The sequence below is a fragment of the Zonotrichia leucophrys genome, chromosome 1A, assembly GCF_028769735.1.
Source record: "Zonotrichia leucophrys gambelii isolate GWCS_2022_RI chromosome 1A, RI_Zleu_2.0, whole genome shotgun sequence".
NCBI lineage: Eukaryota > Metazoa > Chordata > Aves > Passeriformes > Passerellidae > Zonotrichia > Zonotrichia leucophrys.
Genome location: NC_088170.1, coordinates 14,749,832 through 14,769,137, shown reverse-complemented (window position 1 = coordinate 14,769,137; position 19,306 = coordinate 14,749,832). Strand labels below are relative to the sequence as shown.

Sequence of the window (19,306 nt, the reverse complement as noted above, 5' to 3'; positions counted from 1 at the left end):
GGTCCAGGTCTTATTGCCTTGCTAAAGACTTCACACACTGGGGGTTTTAAAGAGTGGTTTGTACCATACAGGAAATCCCACAAGTGAGACCTCCTTGCAAAGGCCTGGACACTGTGCCAAGATCCCCGGGCTGAATTTGGCCACAGCTGTTTTAGAAAAGTCACAGAGTAAAGTTCAAAGAAAATATTGAAATGTCTGCATGGCTTCTTCTCTAGCAGCAGAGCAGATTTGTGGGGACCTGCTGCCTGCCCTGCTCTGAGTGGGAGGGTGGGGTGAGCATCACCCACTGCTTTGCCTGGCTTGGCTCTCACACCTCACCCGCTCCCTTCCATGAGTCCCACACCCCTCCAGCCTGTGGCTTCCTCCTCACACCTTGGAAGGACAGCAAAGGGCAATAAAACAGAACACTGACCTTTGCACAACGCAGACCTTTTCTAACTTTGACATAAATTCATGACCTTTAATGGGCACATGCTGAAGCCTTGGGTTTGGTGATTTAATGCCTTTCTCTTTGCCAAGGCCACCAGCAGGCATGGCAGGTTTGTGCTTGGGGTCTGGGATGCAAGGGTGATTTGGATCCCCGTGGCTGTGGGGTGTGTGGGGATGAAGGAACAGCAACCTCAGCAATGCCTGGCTGTGGACAGGGGTCCCTGGTGGTCCTGCAGGGGTGCACAGGCTGCACACCACCCTCTGCCCAGGGGCCAACACTAAAGCCAAGCCATGGAGGCAGCGGGTGCCAGCACATCCCCCAGGTGGGCCGTGTGGGTGGCACTGTCCCCATCCTGTGGTGCACCCCGGGCTCTTTTCCCAGCACCCTGCACCCCTCCCCGCCAGGGTGAGTGTCCCTGCTGCTCCTGAGATGAAAGCACTACGCCTGGGGAAGGCCCAGGGTGACTGCCACCCTCGCTGTCGCTGCCATCAACGTGGGAGATCGGGACCCGGCATGGCCTGGGTGGGCAGGGGCTCATTGTCAGGATGTGCCTCGGGCAGGCGCCTGTGCCCAGCCCAGCTTTCTGACCGCACAAAGAAAACATTTGCCCAGACACAGCCCGGCCCCTTGCCACGTTGAAAGCCTGGCTGCCGGCAGCTGGAAGGGGTCATGCAGTGCCTCCCCAGCAGGACACAGAGCACAGGGCTGGAGACGAGCTGAACGAGCCTGGGTTTCAGAGCCTTCCTGAAATCTGCCCTCATAAAAGGCAGCTGTCTGGAAACCTGCTCACTGGGGGAGGAGAGTCTCCGTGTGAGAAGGGAGGCTTGCCAGGCCTGCCACCGCCGCTGCTCACACGCAGGCCATGCTCCCGCCCGGCTGCAGCAGCCTGGTGAAACACCAGGGAGGTGAATAACACCAGGGAAATGACCCTGCAAGCAGGATTTCCAAGAGCTTCAGAGCCCCACGTACCATGGGATAGCTCCCTGTGGCACTGCACACCCCAGGGAGCACTGCCAGCACAGGGGACCATGCTGCCATCTGCTCTGGGAGCAAAGGGCACACTGCAGAGAGCAGGGAATTCAGGCACAATGGCTGAGGGGGTATTTCCCAGCTGGTACAAGGTCCAGAGATATCCTGGATACGTCCTGACAAGCTAGCATGAGTCTAAGGGCTGACTTATCCTTCCCACTGGGACAGTGGGTTTCAGTGATCATCACACATGCCTGTCCCTTCTCCTGAGTGTCTGTGCTGAGCTCTGTGCTGTCCTGCTAGTGCTCTGGGGCTGGACTGCAGTTGGTGCCTATGGAATACTTTGGCTTTTACAGTGCTGTTTATACAATGCAGAGGACTTCTCCTTGCTTGCACATTCCAGGTACATCTGGGGTGGTGGCTGAAACAGACAGGTGCCAACAGATCCCCTGATTTCTCCTCCTGTCCTTCTAGCTAAAAAGCTCAGCCCTTCCCAGGCAGAACCCAGGAGGACTCATACAACACCAGTTGGGCTCTTTGCTCTGAGCCAGCCTGCTCCAAGTAGCATCTGTACCCAAAAACACACACTGGGCTTCTCCTCTGACTTCTCTCACATCTTCTTAGCACTCACCTGTCTGCAGCCAAGTGTCTGGAATGGGGTGGTTTCTGTTTCATAGAGGAGGGAGGCTGTCCCACCTGTCCTGCACACTTGGGTTTAGAAGGACTTGGCTTCCCTGCCACATCTGACCTCTCAGCCTCCTCCTTTATTCTGAAGGAGCTCAGAATGACAAGGCTCTAATAAACCCACCATCCTGTGAATGAGGGAAAATAATTTAAGAAGTGATGAATGACACATTCTTATTTACTGTAATTACACAGTGTGCTTCAGGAAGGTATTTTCCTATCGCTAATCCAAAACATTTATACTCCCCTTTCTTGCAGTTTTCTGCTCCTTGATTTCCTTCCAGGCAGCCACTCCCAGGTGCCCTGCAGTATTCCTGCAAATCTCTGCCCCTTTGGAGGTAGCAGGGAAGAAGGGGATCTGTGCTTCAACTTCTCCAGCCTCAGCTTTCCACAGCTACATTGTCAGTGAAGGAAGGACAGAGGAAGAGTGAAATCCTGAAATTTTGTTTGCCCAGTTTGTTGTTTTCCTCCTACATTTTCTAATGGGCCTTGTGACAGCCTGGGACCCCACTGCAATGTGTAACCACCATAAATATCCAGGTCAGTACCATATGGCCTTATACAGCAAGTTCAATAGTGTTGCTCTAGTTTTATCCTTTTAAAGACTTTCACACTAAGATGGTAAAATATCCCAGATTTCCACTTGATAAAAAAAAATTAAAAAATAAAGAAGGAACATGTGCTTCTATGCATGACCCAAAACTCTTTCTTCTTCTCCCAGAAGTTCATAAAAAGGCATGCAGAAGGCCTTAGGTTTTCATCAAAATGGTGAGGAAGTGCTTTGCTTCTCCTGGAGCCTCCCAAAGGACTGGAATATGCTGGGTGTTACTTCAGGCAGTTCTGAGGAGCAAGCCACTTGACTGGAAGAGTCTGCAAAATAAAAAAAATCACATCAACCCTTTAGGCTGTGGGTCACATGGAACTGTTTTAGGGATCCCAACCACCCCACAGATCTGCTGAAAAGTTCTGGCTTCAGAGATTCTCCCTCGAGCTTTGTGCAATCCTCCCGTACCTCCTAGGACTTGGAGGGAGAGGACGTCTTTCACTTGGACATCTGGCACTGGTGTCCTAACAGACAAGCTCCGGGGCATTTTATGAAATAGTCTGCAGCCTTTAGAATGTGCTCCAGACAGAAACCCAAGGACACCAGGCAATGCAGCCAATTAATGGAATGAGTCTGTCAGATACTGTTTCATGGGGTGTCTCTGTGTTTCTGTGGGACTGTTATTTGCCATAGGGGCATTCATCTCCTGCCTGCATTCTCTACATCCTTCCTCATTCTTAACCAGTGTAGCACTTTTCCCCTTAGCTTAGCTAAGGCTTGTTGGAAATGCACAGAAACACAGTGTGGCTTCAAACATTTTCCATCTTTAATAATGTCAGAACTTCCTGCTCCAGACACCACCTAACAATGTGCTCTATAGGTTGTTTTCATGCACTAAAACTTTTGTGCCGTATTTGACCTTTCATTCCAGACTTTTCCACCATGACCAGAATGCTTTTCCCTTGGTATCCGTCACTCCATTGTGCTCCAAAAGTATGTAATTGTGCTCTAGGACAGTGGAGTTTCCCAGCTCATTTTCTAGTTGTATCCTACTGGGATTCTTTCTGTGATGAACCTTCAGGAGCCCACATTTCTCCTCTGGCACTTCCCTTCCTTGGTTCTCCTGAGTGAACTGGAAGTATTTGCACATCCACAAGTGGTTTGAGAGGAAACAAGCATCTCCCTCTTTGCATTCATCCCTCTGAAGAATCAACTCTCTGTGACACTGTTGCACTGCATCCCAAAGGTTCTGCCTGGATTCCCCATCCCTGCTACTCCACTTACAACCAGAGGTGCAGTAAATTGTGCAGTTGCAAAATTGCCATTTTCCTAAAGACTTGGCCAAATTGCATTTGGGAATCCCACAGAATGAGCTAGTGCAGGGATTTATGGCCTACACTCCTGCACAAATCAGTACACTGATTACACTGTTCCTCCTGTGCAAATACCAGCAGAGCTCATCAGTAAATTTAACCACTGGCAAGAATTGCACAGGTGGAAACTGCTAAATCTCATTCTGCTGGCCACTGAAAGGCTCTCCCTCTATCACTGTGCCCAAGCTAGGTTTTGCAATGTTAGCACACCTACAAACAGCACATCTCCTTCTGTAACAGGAGCAGAGTCCTGTGGACCTGCAGCTCCAGGCAGTCCCACTTTTGCTTTTTTTGTGGAAATTCCCCATCACCAGTTAGTGCAGCAGGCTGAAGTCACCTGCTCTTGGAACAACTCCCTTTCCTTTGGGACCAGTTAGAGAGTGTCAGCCTTGAACTTATCACGAACAGGCCACGTTGTCCACGCACCTACCACTTGTTCAAAGGTCTCGGCATGTACCCATAAATAGCCAAAGCACAACAGACCTCTTGGAAGGTTGAGGCCATCCAAGGCCTCCTGTTGGCATGGTGTGCCCTACCTTCCTCTGCAGTGCAGCTGGGGATTTACATAAGCCCCCGGCCATCACTAAACTGCCAGGCTGGGCTTGGCTGAGAAAGCAATTTTCTCTTCTTTCTTCTTCTTTGTCTTTTCTGCCTGTTGATAAACACCTTTCAGATCTCTTGTGACTGACCAAACTGAACCCATCATCCAAAGGACCTTCATGCTCAGACTGAGCTTCTTTGCAGGGACTTCAGAGGGGGAACTTAGGGGGAAAGTTGTTTCACTTGTTCCTGGTTGATGTTCCTGGAAGGCATCCAGCAGACAGATGGAGATCCTCTCTGTAACACATGCACAAGGTCTGGCTGACCTGTTGGGGAAGAGTCTCTGAAGGTCCCAGGATTCCAGGCAGGCTTGAGACTCTCCCCTCAGTCAGGGCTGGCAGTGACTTCAGAGTGGAGCCACCTTTAGTTTTTATTGTCCCCAAAGGCAGGACAGGTTCTCAGCTATCTGCAAACAAGGAGCTTCACTGGAAACACACCTTTAAAGGGAATTCCCAAACTGATGGGATAAGGCACAGTTCCTGGTGTTTATCATCACCATGCCTTGCTTCTTGCTCTAGTCCCTTGTTTCTGGTTTCCCCAGGTTTGAGAAATGTCTACATTCTCCTGTCACACTATCCACTACAAGCTGATTAACTTGGTCACTATTAGCCCATGGGCTGGTTTGGGAGACTGGCCCATCACTCATTTCACATGGTCTAAGATGGGCAGAAGTATACCAGACTGTGACCAGTGTCCCCCAGGCAAGGTTTTTGCACCAGTCCTCCACAAAAACGTGGTCCTGACTCTGTCCCCCAGCTGGATCTCCCCCCATTTCCTCATTTTGCAACTCTGCAAAGGGCTTGCTGCACGTTGTGTCTTCTCTTGGCCCACCACCTTCCCACACTCAGGTTATTTTATTTCTGCTTCTGAGCTCAGCTCTGTTTTTGCATGGTCCCTGTGTCTCTTGCTTTACATATGCTGGGTGTGTGTGTTACTTTCTGAGGTGGAAGTTCTCTTTTCTTGTCCCCTTGTGAGCCACAGCACTGCTCTGGCAGGACTGACCATCTTCTCACCACTGCCTGCTAACTGGCTCAGTGCTCTGCTGCATCATTTAAAACCTTGGCACATTCCTCAGCCCTCTCAGGGCATCTTTGGCTTCCCATTAAACACAGAGATATCATTCCTGGCTCAGGAAGTCTCTGCCCTGCAGGCCACCAGGACCTGGGAGACTGGCTTGGGAAGCTTGCATTGTGTCCATGTTTGTCTGCTCCTCCCAAAGCATCTCCTCCAGGACTCCAGGACTCCAGCTCAGATTTTTATCTGCTTACCTTTCCCTTTTTCCCTGATCTCAGTCTGGTCATCCCCTTACTGAAAAATCCATTATTAGGTCAATGTCCAATTTCCCCTGGTTGAATACCTTGTTATTCCACCAAAATAATCCTTCAGCTGAATTCTCTTTGTCCCCCACTTTGTGGCACACAGCTGGCAGTCTTTGTCTAATTTGATGGTTGATTCTAGTCAAACAGCCAGACTAGATAATTTAATCTCTTTTCCTGAAGGCAAGTGCTCACTGACATAAGAGCTGACCCCAACAAATGGGCTCCTAGGCCTCCCATTTCAGAGCCATTCCCTCATGCTGTGGTTATGGATGGAGCTGAACAAGGTGCATTTTCCTCTCCCAGGTGCATTTTCCTCAAACACCGTGGCTTTTGCCCTGGTTCAGCTGGGACATAGTCTGATTCCTTTCTCCTGGAGACTGGAAATGCTGGTGGATGATGGTGGTAGGCTGTGTGCTGGCCAGCTTGTGTGCAGCAGGAGGCTGTTTTTTTCCTGCAGCAACCTGCAAGCCTTTTATATCCTTTTCTCATTGATTTTCTCAATTTCTTAACTCTTTGCTGCAGTTCATCTTGGCTTATAAATTGACCAAAGCTTTTGTTGTGCCTCTTATTTTCTGGAAAACATTATTTTGCATGATATTTACGCTGCTGCTCACCTCTTTGATCCATCCTGCCTTCTTAAACTGGGAATCTTCCAGAAGAATTTAGCACTCTCCCTGGACATTGAAGTCTTTTATCCTTGTCTCCAGGTGACCTCTTATAAAACTCTTAGAAGTTTCCAGATGTTGCTTGAACTCTTTTTGCAGTGTCCAGCTGTCTCGGCTCATGTTTTGAGTCTTTGGTAATTTTCAATTTCCGTTCCCACTTGGTTCCAGAGGAATCCCAGAATTAGGACTTCTCCTAGAAGCTGAGTCTCACCCTTGACATTCTTTCCATAATTTGAAGATCTGCAGGTTGTTCCAGAGAGGATGAAGCTGGCAAAGAAATGCTCCAGAAATGTTCCAGGTGTTCCACAAGGCGGTTGCTCCTGAAATGCTCACTGTCCCCCCCACCCTGTGTGTTAGTTACAGAAACCATGGAAAGCCCTGCTGTCCTGCCCATGGGAGGAATCACCTGCAGGGAACTGTCTCTTCTTTCAGAGTTCAACCTCCTTTTTTGTCAGCACTCCCCCAGAAGGTCTCCGGTTCAGGGTGCTTTAGTTCAGGGTTAAGCTCCTTTTACTTGGCCTGTTTTCTTGATACTTTTTCAAGAACCAGTCCAGTGAGGAGGAGGGATATTTCATGCTGAAGCTGCCTGTTTCTCTCCACTGACTAACAAGAGAGCCCACTGCTCTTCCTTAGATGTCCAGCATGGATGACTGACATGGGGCAACCAATATGTCCTTGATGAGCAACTTTCCCTTGCAGTCTGTGGTCCTCCTTCCCGAGGGAGCTGCTCTGTAGTCCAGGCTTACCCAAGGTAATGTCCCAGGGGAGATTTAGGTTGGACATTAGGAAAAAGTTCTTCCCTCAGAGGGTGGTTGAGCCCTGGAACAGGCTCTCCAGGGAAGTGACCACAGCTTCAAGACTCACAGAGCTCAAGAAGCATTTGGACAATGCTTTCAGGCACTTGGTAGGATTGTCGGATTGTCCTGTGCAGAGTCTGCAGCTGGACTCCAGGATCCTTGTGGGTCCCTTCCAGCTCAGAATATTTTATGGCTCTGTGAACATTTGTGTAATATTCTATGACATCTGTGTAACAACTTGCTTTCCGCAGCAGATTCTCCCACCCACCTCTGCAACAGTCCACGAGCCTCCCCTTTTGACCCCCCACCCCTATAACCTATATGCACGTGGCACAAATGTATGTGGGGTTTTTTTTGTCCCCGGTTTAGCTTCGGACAGTGTGGAAATGCCATCAAGTTAACAGGGAGAGAGCTGTACAAGCCCGCAGTGCCGCTTGCTGCTTGCCAAGCAGGAGCCTCAAACACCTCATCAGAGCCTTCGCTGCTCCTAAAACCTCATTCGCACTTTGCAGACGGGCAGTGCGGTTCGGCAGCCCCCCCTCTCCCCGCACACAAAAATCACGAGTTACCCTTCTGGCCACAATACCTGTAAGGCACGGTCGTTAGACAGGAATGATGTGAGGTTCCCGTCTCTATTTTGGCAGGGGGCGTGTTTCGTGTTTATTGGGGTAACTCCCCCGCCTCCCCCAGCAGCCCGGATTCTGTGGGAGCCCGACTTTGGAGGTCACGCACCTCCAGGAGCCGGAGCCCGCGGAAGGGAGGGAGCAGAACTAAACCAAGTGAAAAGCAAGCGGTCAGCGCTGGCGGCGGGGATAAACACATCGCTATGAATCGCCTCAGCTGACACTTCCCGCCGGGAATACCGGAGAGAAAGCCGCCAGCCCGGCGCTGAGAGGGGGTGGTGGTGCCGGGGGTGTCCGCTCCCCCCGCCCCGCACGTGGGGCCGGGGCCGCCGCGCTCCCCGCACACGCCGCACACCCCGCACGTTGCAGGGCACACATGCCGCGCCGGCTGCAGGCTCGGCGCACACGCGGGGACACGCGGGGACACGGCGGCCGGGACACGCACACGCGGGGACACACACGCACGCACAGACAGCGCCTCGGCCGGGGCACGGGAGAGAAGAGCATCCCCTTCCCGCGGGCACCCCGTCCTTCCGCCGGCAGGAGGGTCCTGGCGGGCCGCCCGGCGAGGGGCGGGGGGCGCGGGGCTGCCCGGGGCCGGGGGGCACGGCCCGCGCTAGCCCGTGCCGGGGGTGCCCGGTGCCGCCCGGTGCCGCCGCCGGAGAGCGGGGGGCGGCGGGGCAGGGCCGCCCGGTGCAGCCCGGCGGCAGTGATGTGGCAGCAGGTCGGGTCACGTTGCCGGCCCTGTGCTCGTACCAGTGTGAGACGGGATTAGGGAGGCGGCTGTCGGTGCCGCCGCCGCCGGCGGGGAGCGGGGGCTGCGCGGGCGCGCCCGGCGCGCAGGGACGCAGGCGGGGGGGCGGGGGGGTTCCCGCCCCGCCCCGTCCCGGGGCTGCTGCGGCCGGTCACGCTGCACCGGTGCAAATCCTCTGCCAATGTCACCCCCTGCGCCCCGCGGGGATGCGGGCTGCCCGAGGGCAGCGCCGACAGCAGATGTGTTTACATTCGAGATAGACATATTTTTATATGTATGTGCCTCTATACGTGAGTCCGTCTGTACAGAAGGAGCGCTTCTGCCGCGCTCTGGCGTTGCAGGCAGATCCGGCTCCCGTCCAAAGGTCGGGAGGGAGAGCAGCCGGCAGCAGCGGCGGCCGGGCGGGAGCACCGGGGGACGAGAGCTGCGGCACGGCGGCGCCGGGCCAGGGAGCGCTCCGCGCAGTAACACGCGTGTGCGTGCGCCCGTTCGTGCCCACGCATCCTATAGAAATCTATAGAAAACGTATGGCGAACGTGACCCCCTAACCGCACCCCCCAAGAGAGGGGCTCGATTATTACCCCCTGCATCCCGTGGGCACGTTTTCCACTGGCAAGTCTCCTCCCCGGACGCAAATAAAAAAAAATAAGAATAGAATATAAAAGTAAAATAATTTCATAAGTATTCAAATTATAAAAATCATAAAAATAATAAAACCACAGCAAGAGCGGCAATCATCGCGGCGGTAAGGCTGACGATGACAGCGGCGGCAGCAGTAACACGGGGGGAAGCCGCTGTCTCGCAGGGCGGCCCCGGGCGGGCGGCGGGACCCCCCCCCGTCCCCTCCCCGGTCCCGCCCCCGCCCGCGCCGCACGTGAGCCGGGTGCGGGGCTGGCTGGCGGCGCGCGTGCCCCGCGGGCAGGCGCGGCGGCGGCGGCGGCGGCGGCGGGAGCTGCGGGCGTGTGCGCGGGGAGCGCAGCGAAGGCGGGCGGGGGGGAGCGGCAGCGGCGGCGGAGGCACTTGGAGGGGGGGGACGAACCGCCGCACACTTTTGGCCACTGCACGGGAGAGGGGGGACGGAGGCTGCATGTGCGCAGCGTCGCTCGCGGATCTCCCGAGACTGATCTCAGCATCCCGCAGGCTCAGTCAAAAGCAGCGACGAAACATCAGCCGCTGCCAGACATGGATGAAGGAATCTCCCGCTTGCCGGAGAGGCAGCTACTGGAGCATAGGGATTTTATAGGGTAAGGCGCCGGGGCACTATCTCCGTCTCGTATCTCTACGGCGTTTCGTCTTCTTGAGAAAGTGCTGCGAAGCGCTGGGAGCGGCGCCGGCTCCCCGGCGGGGCGCGGGGCTCGCCGCCTCCCTCCGCTGGCGGAGCCGGGCGAGCCCTTGCCCGGCCCTTCGGGCAGAGCGCTGGGCGCCCGTGTGCCCACTCGAGGAGGTGCTAGGCAAGCTATCGCTGCACTTGCCCATGCTGGATATTTGTGTTTTTCTCCAGGCTGGACTACCCTGCCCTGTATATGTGCAAACCCAAAAGAGGAGTGAAGAGGGACGAGAGCAAGGTAAGGATAAGTTTCTGGGGCTCTCTTCTCGCTTAACCGCTTAATTTGGGCTCGCTGAATTTTGCAGAGTAGCTTCGCTCTCAAGAGCATCCCCGGGGGGCTGCGCATACAACTTGCCCCCCGAATCACAAGTGGGTTTACGAGCGAGCTGGCACGGCGGGGAGAGCGGTGCCTTGACGATAATTTGCGCGGCATGTGGTCCGCATGACATTTGTTTTGGTTTTGATCGGCGTTCCGAGGGACTCTGCCTAACACTTGGCTTTTCCGGGTTTTGCTAATTAGGAAACGTACAAACTGCCACATAGACTGATAGAAAAGAAGAGGCGAGACAGGATTAACGAATGCATTGCCCAGCTGAAGGATTTATTGCCCGAGCATCTGAAACTAACGGTAAGGTGCCCAGGAGCGTGTGTGCCCGTGCGGATGCAGGCGCCGCCAGCCTGCCCGCTGCGCATCCCCGGCACGCCGGGCTGCCCGACTGCTGCCCGCCAGTCGTCCTGGCCCTAATGCCTCGGGGGCCGGTCTCACCCAAGTTAACGGAGGCCGCATTTGGCGGTAGCCAAAACGTGCCGGGAGGTAGCCAAGCCGCCCCCTACCCTTGCCTTTGCAGACGCTGGGACACCTGGAGAAAGCGGTGGTGCTGGAACTGACTTTGAAGCACTTGAAAGCACTGACAGCCTTAACAGAGCAGCAGCACCAGAAGATAATCGCTTTGCAGAATGGTAAGCGGGGTCCGGGGGGCAGCGCCGCCGGGGCGCACCGGGGGCGGGCAGGGGGAGGCGCGGAGCGGGGCGCTCCATGCCGGAGCCGCGGCTAAACGCTGTCCCCGCTCGGTCTCCCCCGCAGGGGAGCGGTCCATGAAGTCTCCGGTGCAGGCCGACCTGGACGCCTTCCACTCGGGCTTTCAGACGTGCGCGAAGGAAGTGCTGCAGTACCTCTCCCGCTTCGAGAGCTGGACCCCCCGCGAGCAGCGATGCGCGCAGCTCCTCGGCCACCTGCACTCCATCTCGTCGCAGTTCCTCCCCGGCCCTCAGCTCCTGTCCCCGCCGCCGGGCCCCCTCAGCAAGGGATCCTCCTCCTCTTCCTCCCCGCCCGCCCCCCCCTGCGCGCCGGGCCACAAGCCGGAGGGCCAGGCTAACTGCGTGCCCGTCATCCAGCGGACTCACGCCGCCGAGCTCAGCGCCGAGACCGACACGGACACGGACAGCGGCTACGGCGGCGAGGGCGAGGCGCGCCCCGAGCGCGGCCCCGCGGCGGCGGCCGGCGGAGCGCTGCCCGCCCTGGCCATCAAGCAGGAGCCGTCGGGGGACGAGGTGCCCCCCGCGCCCAAGCGGCTGAAGCTGGACCGCGGCGGGAGCCCCATGCCCGGCCCGCCGGGGCTGGCGGCGCGGGGAGCCGAGGCGGCGGCGGCGGCGGCGGCCGCGCTGGTCAGACCCGACGCCGCCCTGCTGGGCTCGCTGATGGCCCTGGGGGCGGGCGGCGGCGGGGCCCCCTTCGGACAGCCGGCGGCGGCCCCTTTCTGCCTGCCCTTCTACTTCATCTCCCCCTCGGCCGCCGCCGCCTACATGCAGCCCTTCCTGGATAAAAGCAGCCTGGAGAAGTATCTGTACCCCGCCGCCCCCATCCCGCTCCTCTACCCGGGCATCCCGGCCCAGGCGGCCGCCGCCGCGGCAGCCGCCGCCGCCTCCTTTCCCTGCCTCTCCTCCGTGCTCGGCCCCGAGAAGGCGGCGGCGGCCGCCACCGGGCTGCCCCCGACGCCCCACCTCCCGCACCCCTTCGCTGCCGCCGCCGAGCACGCCGAGGAGCCCGAGCCCGCAGCCGCCGAGGAGCCCGGCGCCGAGGGCCCGTGAGACGGCCCGGGGGCTCCCGCCGCCGCTGCCCTCCCCTCGGACTGAGGGGCCGTCGGGCCTGCACTTGCGCCCCCGGGTTCCTACGGAGGGCAGGGGTCGCTGGGGCCCGTGATCGCCGGGAGCTGGCGGCCGCGGAGTGCCCGGCCCGGCCCGGGGGAGTCCCGCTGCCGGGGCGGCAGGTCCCGGAGCGGCCCCCGCAGAGGACCGTCGAGGATAAAATTTGCTACTCAGTATTTTTTTAATGTTTGGCTTTATAAATGCGTAAATAAGGAAAACAAAACAAAACAAAAAAAAAAAAAAAAAAAAAAAGAAGAAGAAGGAAGAAAACATAGTAAGGATACTTTTTTTTTCTCTCTATATAGAGTAATTAAATGTGGCACCTTATTTGGAATGGGTTTATACATTGTGTCCCTAAGTCCCACATGGGAACTTGCACTTGTTGTCCGGGAGACCTGGATGGGTTCAGGGTGAGGGCGGGAAGGAGGCGAGGGAGGAAGGGCAGAGCCCAGCACCTGTGCTAGCACTTTATGGAGAACCGGAGTGTGGAGGATGCCCTGAGCCCAAACCTGCAGTGCCTTGAGCACCCGGGGATGCCGCTGGCTCCAGCAAGTTTTGGGTGTGCAAGGAAAGGAGGGTCAGACCCATTACATAACCTTGTGTTTATTTCTTTTTTTTTTTTTTTGGCTAAGGTATACAGGTGTGGCAAGTGCATTTGTTCTCACCCCATCTTTATTTAATTCAGAATGTTCCCGAGAGATTTTTTTCCCCCCAAACTTTGCTGTATAAAATGAATGTTACTGCACTGAACTACAAAAAGAAACCCCCTTCTCTTCCCCTAAGAAAACACAGAGCAGCTTGTCAGCCTGAGCTCATTTTATCCTAAATTCCGAGTGACACAAACTGGAGGCCGTAGGTAAACACCTCGCTGTGCAACCAGAACTGATTAACCCACTTGGGGTAAGTTTCCCATATGGGTTTTCCCCTCATCCCATGCTCAAATACTGCGTTTTCCCTTTCTGGAGACAAACCAGACGCCAGATAATCACACAGATAAAGCTTTTATAATAAGGCTTAAACCAAGACCTTGCCTAGATATTTTTAGTTTGTTGCCAAGGTAGCACTGTGAGAAATCTCACTTGAATGTTATGTAAGAGGTGAGACACCACAGCCTGGCGAGGAGTGTGTGCGTGTCCGGGGTCCGTCAGTCCGTTTGGTGCATCTGCTGCTGCTGTTGCTACTGTTTGCCTCAAACGCTGTGTTTAAACAACGTTACAAAAAAAAAAAAATCTTACTAGCCTACAGAGTGGCTGTATGTAAATAGTTGTTAATACATCCAATTAATGACGTCTGACATGCTATTTTTGTAGGGAGAAAAATATGTGTTAATGATATTTTGAGTTAAATATCTTTTGGGAGGATTTGCTGAAAAAGTTGCACTTTTGTTACAATGCTTATGCTTGATACAAGCTTATGCTGTCTTAAATTATTAAAAAAAAATAAATCCTGTCTGCAAGAAACCAGCTGTTTTAGAACAGTTTAGTATGTGATATATTAGAAATCAATCTTTATATTCAGTATTTTCCAGCACTCCATGAATTCTATTATCTAAATATTTCCACACTATTTTGTGATTTAAAAAATTCTTAATAAGGAATAAAAACTTTAATACACAAAATGGGGCTGTCTACTAATTAAAAATGCAATGATAATACATAATAATTGGTGCATCGAGCTTCAAACTGTATGATTGTGTGGTTGATGATGATTTAATTCACATTTTTAATCTGGGTTTGAATTTGCTGGGTTTCCTTTAACTCTCTCTGGCAAACTCTGGTTTAATATGTGCACATTTCACAAAGCAAACCCGTGGAACACACAGGTTTCTTCCTGACATCTACTTTTTTCCCTCTTCTTTTTGCAAAATACTAATCTTTAAAATTAACACTTGTCAGTCCTGGTGCTCCATGGGAGCCCCCTTTGCTCACAAGGAACAAACTTTATGATTTGCCTGACAATCTAATGACGTATCCCAATCTCTGCAGAAATGAATGATGGGTGTCCCAGCTTGGAAATACTCTACAAAACCCAAATATTTTGTGCTGAGGGGGAGAGGGAGAGGAGGAATAGAGTGGTGGAAGCAGGCTGATCATTCCTAGCATGGAAATGCAGCACCCTAAAGGCTTCAACAGATTGAATAGCAGAGCTGTAGATCACCTTTCCTTCCAAAAATTCTTGCAGGGAAATAAAATTAAAGGAACGCCTCAAACAGTAGCCAGTGTTTACGTAAGAGAGAGATGAAGGGAACGTTCCGTGCTCCCTCTGCTGGTGCTCCAGTACCGGTGACTACAGTGACAAGGAATGAAGTTGGAATGGAATAAAAAGTTCCTAAGACTCGTGTTAATTCCACCAATCCCTTAAAACACAGGGCGACTTATAAATTGGATAAAAAAATAAGCACTTCTTTTAACTTACTCGAGTAGGATTGCTAAGAAATAGGCATCTTCACATGGAAGCTGTAGTAAATTTAATTCCAATTAAAGATACAGGTGGGCTATCTACAAATACCAATGGACACATAGACATGGGTTTTTTCCATAAATAATGGACCAAAGGCTGCCACAGTGCACCACTCTTTCTGCTGAAGTAAGTTGCTAGGTAGAGAAATGGGAAAAAAATCTGTGTCTGCCTCCATCTGTCTTTGGATCTGGTTCTGCTCCCTGTGTTTTCACGGGAATGAAAGTGAGCTGGGCTCAACCCTTCCCCTGGGTAACTTTGACCTGCATACTTGAACAGCTTAACACTTGTTAGGCCAGCATTTAGGCCGGGATGAAGGTGCTCATGAGTCCTCCTGCCAGCTGGGCAATCGGCCTGACTGAGCACAAAGCCCTTGCTGCCAGATCACTGCCCCAGCACAGAGGGTGGAGCCACGGGCACGTCATAAAAACCTGTGCCCCTCGTGAGGAGTGCAGCTTAAACCTGAGCATCAGCAAGGCTGTAGGTCTCCTTTAAATTTTCTTCCTTTGGGAATATGAATCCATTTAGGTTTCACTGGGCTATAAACCCAGATCCTTAGAGGGCTTTATCAGTTTTAGTATTTACCATGTACAGTAACAGGAAGGCTTGTTTTTATTAGCCCTTGAATCAAACTTGCCAAATGACTTCACGCCAAGTTGCAGCATCAGTGAAATCTATTACATTTTATGACATAAAACATAAAGACAAACTATGTGTTTTCTGATAATCCCAATGCCTAACAAAAGCAAACATGGGGGGAAAAGGTTTGTAATTGAGGCTGATAACCCACTGCTGCTGGAGGCAAAAGGCAAATGACAGGAGGGACCCTAGTGTCAGCCTTAATTGTTAAATTCCAGGCTTCCTCAGATCCCTTTGGAGTCTAAATCAATTTGTATGTCTTGAATTTTCTTGAGTTCACAGAAATCACAGAAACACTGGACAAGAGCTTCCCATCCCTAAATACACATTCCCTTATGGAAGTGCTGAGAGTGCAGGACTGGGTGCCACATTTACTGTTTACACTTGAATCCATATTCTGTTGTCTCATAAACTACAAGATAAGTGATGCAAGCTTGATTTCTTAAGCAATAACGTTGAAAACAGATTATATAATCCAGTATATCATAGTGGCATGACAGGCTCCATTAGAATGTGCTAAATCAGGATGCTTGGGATTGTTAAACCAATGGAAGGCAATATAACTTACCTCCAACTGAGGGACAAGGAATTTTTATGTTTGGAAGTGTTACAGTTACAGATCTTGACTATCAGCACTGTTTGAGAAAGGCCTGACCTACAATTTCAGTCATGTGAGACCTTTTCTGGAGCACAATGGGCCTTGGAGTAGGTCCTGAGTTTGTGTTTTGGGCCATGTTTGTTTAATTTTCACTTTAGTCGGGGCAGACTGAATGTCTGACATCCAGCAAGCCTGGGGACTGTGTGCAAGGTGTGTTTCAGCCCCTCTAAATTCCTGGCCTGCCCTGTAACCCGGGTCTTGCAACGGATTTCCTTTTCCCTTCAAACTTCAGCTCCTGGAATCATGTGATCCCAGCCTTGAGAAGTTTCCTGCCTTCTAGTTGTAGAAATGAACAAGAAAGTACTTTCTCTCTCAGAGAAAGAAAGTAACAAAAATGCCGAATTTTCTCTGCGAAAAAAGCCTTGGATTTTTTAAAGCCAGTTCCACTCAGGAAAGTCTGAATGTCTGGCTCTCCTGCAGGCTCGGAGCAGCTCGCTGGGAAGCCGCAGAGAGGAGCCGGTGGCTCACCTGCCGCCGGCAGCAGCTGCGTGAGCCCCGGCCACGTGTGGGCTGGATGTGAGCAGGGCCGAGCTGCTCCAGCGCTCCAGCGCTCCAGCCCGCGGGGCTCTCGGTCTGTCACAAGCACTGAACTCGGGGCAGCCTCGGTGCTGCAGGAGCTGCCCTGCCGGGGCCAGGCTGTTCTGCCTGGCTGGGCTCACGGGGCACCCGGGGGCAGCGCACCTGCTGCTGCTGCTGCTGCTGCTGCTGCAAACATCCCCGCCCTGCGTGCACCTCCCGCGCCTCAGAGGATGCAGCCGATGCCTGGAGCAGGTGAGAAGAGATTCCCTGATGTTTCAGCAAGCGGGGGCTTTGATCCCAGGCAGCTCTGCTGGGTCAGAGGGACCAAGGAGAGTTGTTTCCTGTTGGTTGTTTGTTTGGGTTTTTTACTTTGCTTTTTGCTAGGTGTTTTATAAGCATGAGACCAAGGTACTCTCACAACTGTGTAATTTCTAGGGAATAACCTCAGGGAAAGAGCCATGTAGGTATGGCACCTTCTTCCTCAGCAGAAAATTGTCTCTCCGAGTGTGTTTGGATTAATACCTGCAGCACAGAGCCAGATGAGCTGACAGACACTGAAGTGGATTCTATTCCCACTGTAGAAAGTCGCCAAGGCTCCAGCCCTCCTGTGAGTGGCAGGCAGGCCCACAGCCTTCCTTATATATGATGTTGTTTGCAAAAGAGCCCATCCAGGTGGGAGCAGCAGCCCCTCTGCATGCTCCAGCCACCCAGTGCATTCCATGCACCCAGTGCATTCCAGCCACATCTAATACTTATAGATGTGGTTGGAATGCACTGCACTGGCTTCAGGTTTGGAGCCTGTGAGCAGTGACCCTGATCACCATTTCTGTGGTATAGATATTGCAGCTTCCAGCAAAGCTTGTGAGGCTGGGCCCTAGGCTCCAGCTGCAAGACCTGGAATGTGAGTATATCCATCAAAAACAGTCATAAGCCACCAAGAGCAGACTGTAGCAATAAGGCAGCCTGAAATGCGGGGCTGGGGAAAGCTTGTCTTCACAGAATCCCAGAATGGGTCAGGCTGGAAGGGACCACAGTGGGTTATCCACAGTGGGTTATCTGGTCCCACCTCCTGCTCAGGCAGGACCATCCCAGATTGCATCACAGCATTGCATCCAGATGGTTCTGGAATCTCTTCAGCCAGGGAGATTCCACATCATCTCTTGGCAGCAAGATTTCCAGAAGGTGTTTGCAGGACTACCAGTAGGAGAAACTGAGTGTCTCCTTTTAAAATGTGAGTTGAACTCTTGTTCTGCATGGGACTGAGAGGCTGGAAAAGAACTAAAGCTGGAAAATCTTTTTATACTTTGCTTGAGACGAGAGTGCATCAGTCTTAAGCTACACAGGGGGAGGATTAGGTTGGACATGAGGGAAAATTTTTTCACTGAACGGGTGATCAGACATTGGAACTCCCTGCCCAGGGAGACGGAGTCACTGTCCCTGTAGGTTTTTAACGAAAGACTGGATGTGGCACTCAGTGCCATGGTCTGCATGACACGGTGGTCTTCAGTCGTAGGTAGGACTCGACAATTTCAGAGGACTTTTGCAGCCTAAACGCTTCTGAGATGCTCTGAAAAGAGGAGGTCTGTCCCACGCTGAGTTTGTCCGGAGGGCAGGAACACTCGGGCGGTACCTGCGCACGCACCGGGCGCGTCAGTGCGGGCCAGCACTGCTGGGAGGCACCGCAAGGGGCCACGGGGCCGCATCACAGCGAGTCCCCGGCAGCCCGGCCGGTTCCCTGGCGGTCCCGCCCCGCTCCGTGCCGCCGTCCTTCCCCCGGCTCCCGCCCCGGGCCCGAGTGCGCGCCCGCCCCTCAGGCCGCCGCCGTCACGCGCGCGCCCGCGTGACCACCGCGCACGCTGCCCGGCACGTGCGCGCGGGGCCGCGCCCGCTGCGGGGAGGGCGGGAGGGGGAGTGGGCGGGGCCAGGGCTGTGGCAGCTGCCATTGGCCGGTGAGTGGCTCGCGCTCCGCCTGCCCTCACGCGGCCCCGCCTCCCCTCAGGAATGGCCGCCCCGGGGCGGGCGGGGCTGGCGCTGCTCTGACAGAATCACGGGGTCAGTCAGGCTGGGAGAGCCCTCTGTGATCGTCGAGTCCAACCTGTCACCGAACACCACCGCGTCAGCCGGACCATGGCACCCAGTGCCACGTCCAGCCTTTCCTAAAACACCTCCAGGGACGGTGATTTCACTGCCTCCCTGGGCAGCCCATTCCGATCTATGATCGCCCTTTCTGTGAACAAATTCTTCCTACTCTGCACTGTTGCGGTCTCGCCTTGATGATTGTGTGTAGTTTTGGTCATTGCAACGCAGGAAAGAGATTAAGTTCAAGAGAGTGTCCAGAGGAGGGACGTGGAAATAGTGAGGGACCTCGAGGGGAAGCCACACAAGGAGCAGCTTAGGGCACTTGGTCTGTGCAGCTGGAGAAGAGCAGACTGAAGTCAGAGCTCACAGCAGTTCTGCAGCTTCCTCACAAAGCAGAGGCCCTGATCTCTGCTCTGTGTGACCAGGGACAGGACCCAGGAACGGCTGGGGCTGTGCCAGGGGAGGGGCAGGGTGGATATCAGGGAAAGATTCTTCCCCCAGAGGCACTGAACAGGCTCCCCAGGGACGGTCACAGTCCTGACAGCCTGACAGCTCCAGGAGCTTTTGGACAACTCTTGGGCACATGATGTGACTCTTGGGGAGTGTGTGTGCAGGCACAGGAGTTGGACTTGATGATCCTTGTGGGTCCCTTCCAACTGAGCTCATTCTGTGATTCTGTAACGTCCAACCTAAACCTCCCCTGTCCTCTCAGAAAGGGCTGTAA

The 19,306-nt window shown here is 53.7% G+C and overlaps 1 protein-coding gene across 1 annotated transcript; it reads left to right on the top strand.

Moving 5' to 3' along the window:
* Positions 1-9,695: 9,695 nt before the first annotated feature.
* On the top strand, positions 9,696-13,848 carry BHLHE41 (basic helix-loop-helix family member e41). Its single transcript, XM_064701146.1, has 5 exons — positions 9,696-10,002; positions 10,260-10,323; positions 10,606-10,713; positions 10,934-11,045; positions 11,170-13,848. Exons 1-5 carry the CDS (start codon positions 9,941-9,943, stop codon positions 12,171-12,173), a joined length of 1,350 nt encoding a protein of 449 aa, XP_064557216.1. The 5' UTR covers positions 9,696-9,940; the 3' UTR covers positions 12,174-13,848.
* Positions 13,849-19,306: the final 5,458 nt, after the last annotated feature.

Coding starts and splice junctions, on each gene's coding strand:
- BHLHE41 (XM_064701146.1), top strand. CDS start 9,941: ATGGATGAAGGAATCTCCCGCTTGCCGGAGAGGCAGCTACTGGAGCAT. Junction 10,324..10,605: donor TGAAGAGGGACGAGAGCAAG/GTAAGGATAAGT, acceptor TTTGCTAATTAG/GAAACGTACAAACTGCCACA. Junction 10,714..10,933: donor CCGAGCATCTGAAACTAACG/GTAAGGTGCCCA, acceptor TTGCCTTTGCAG/ACGCTGGGACACCTGGAGAA.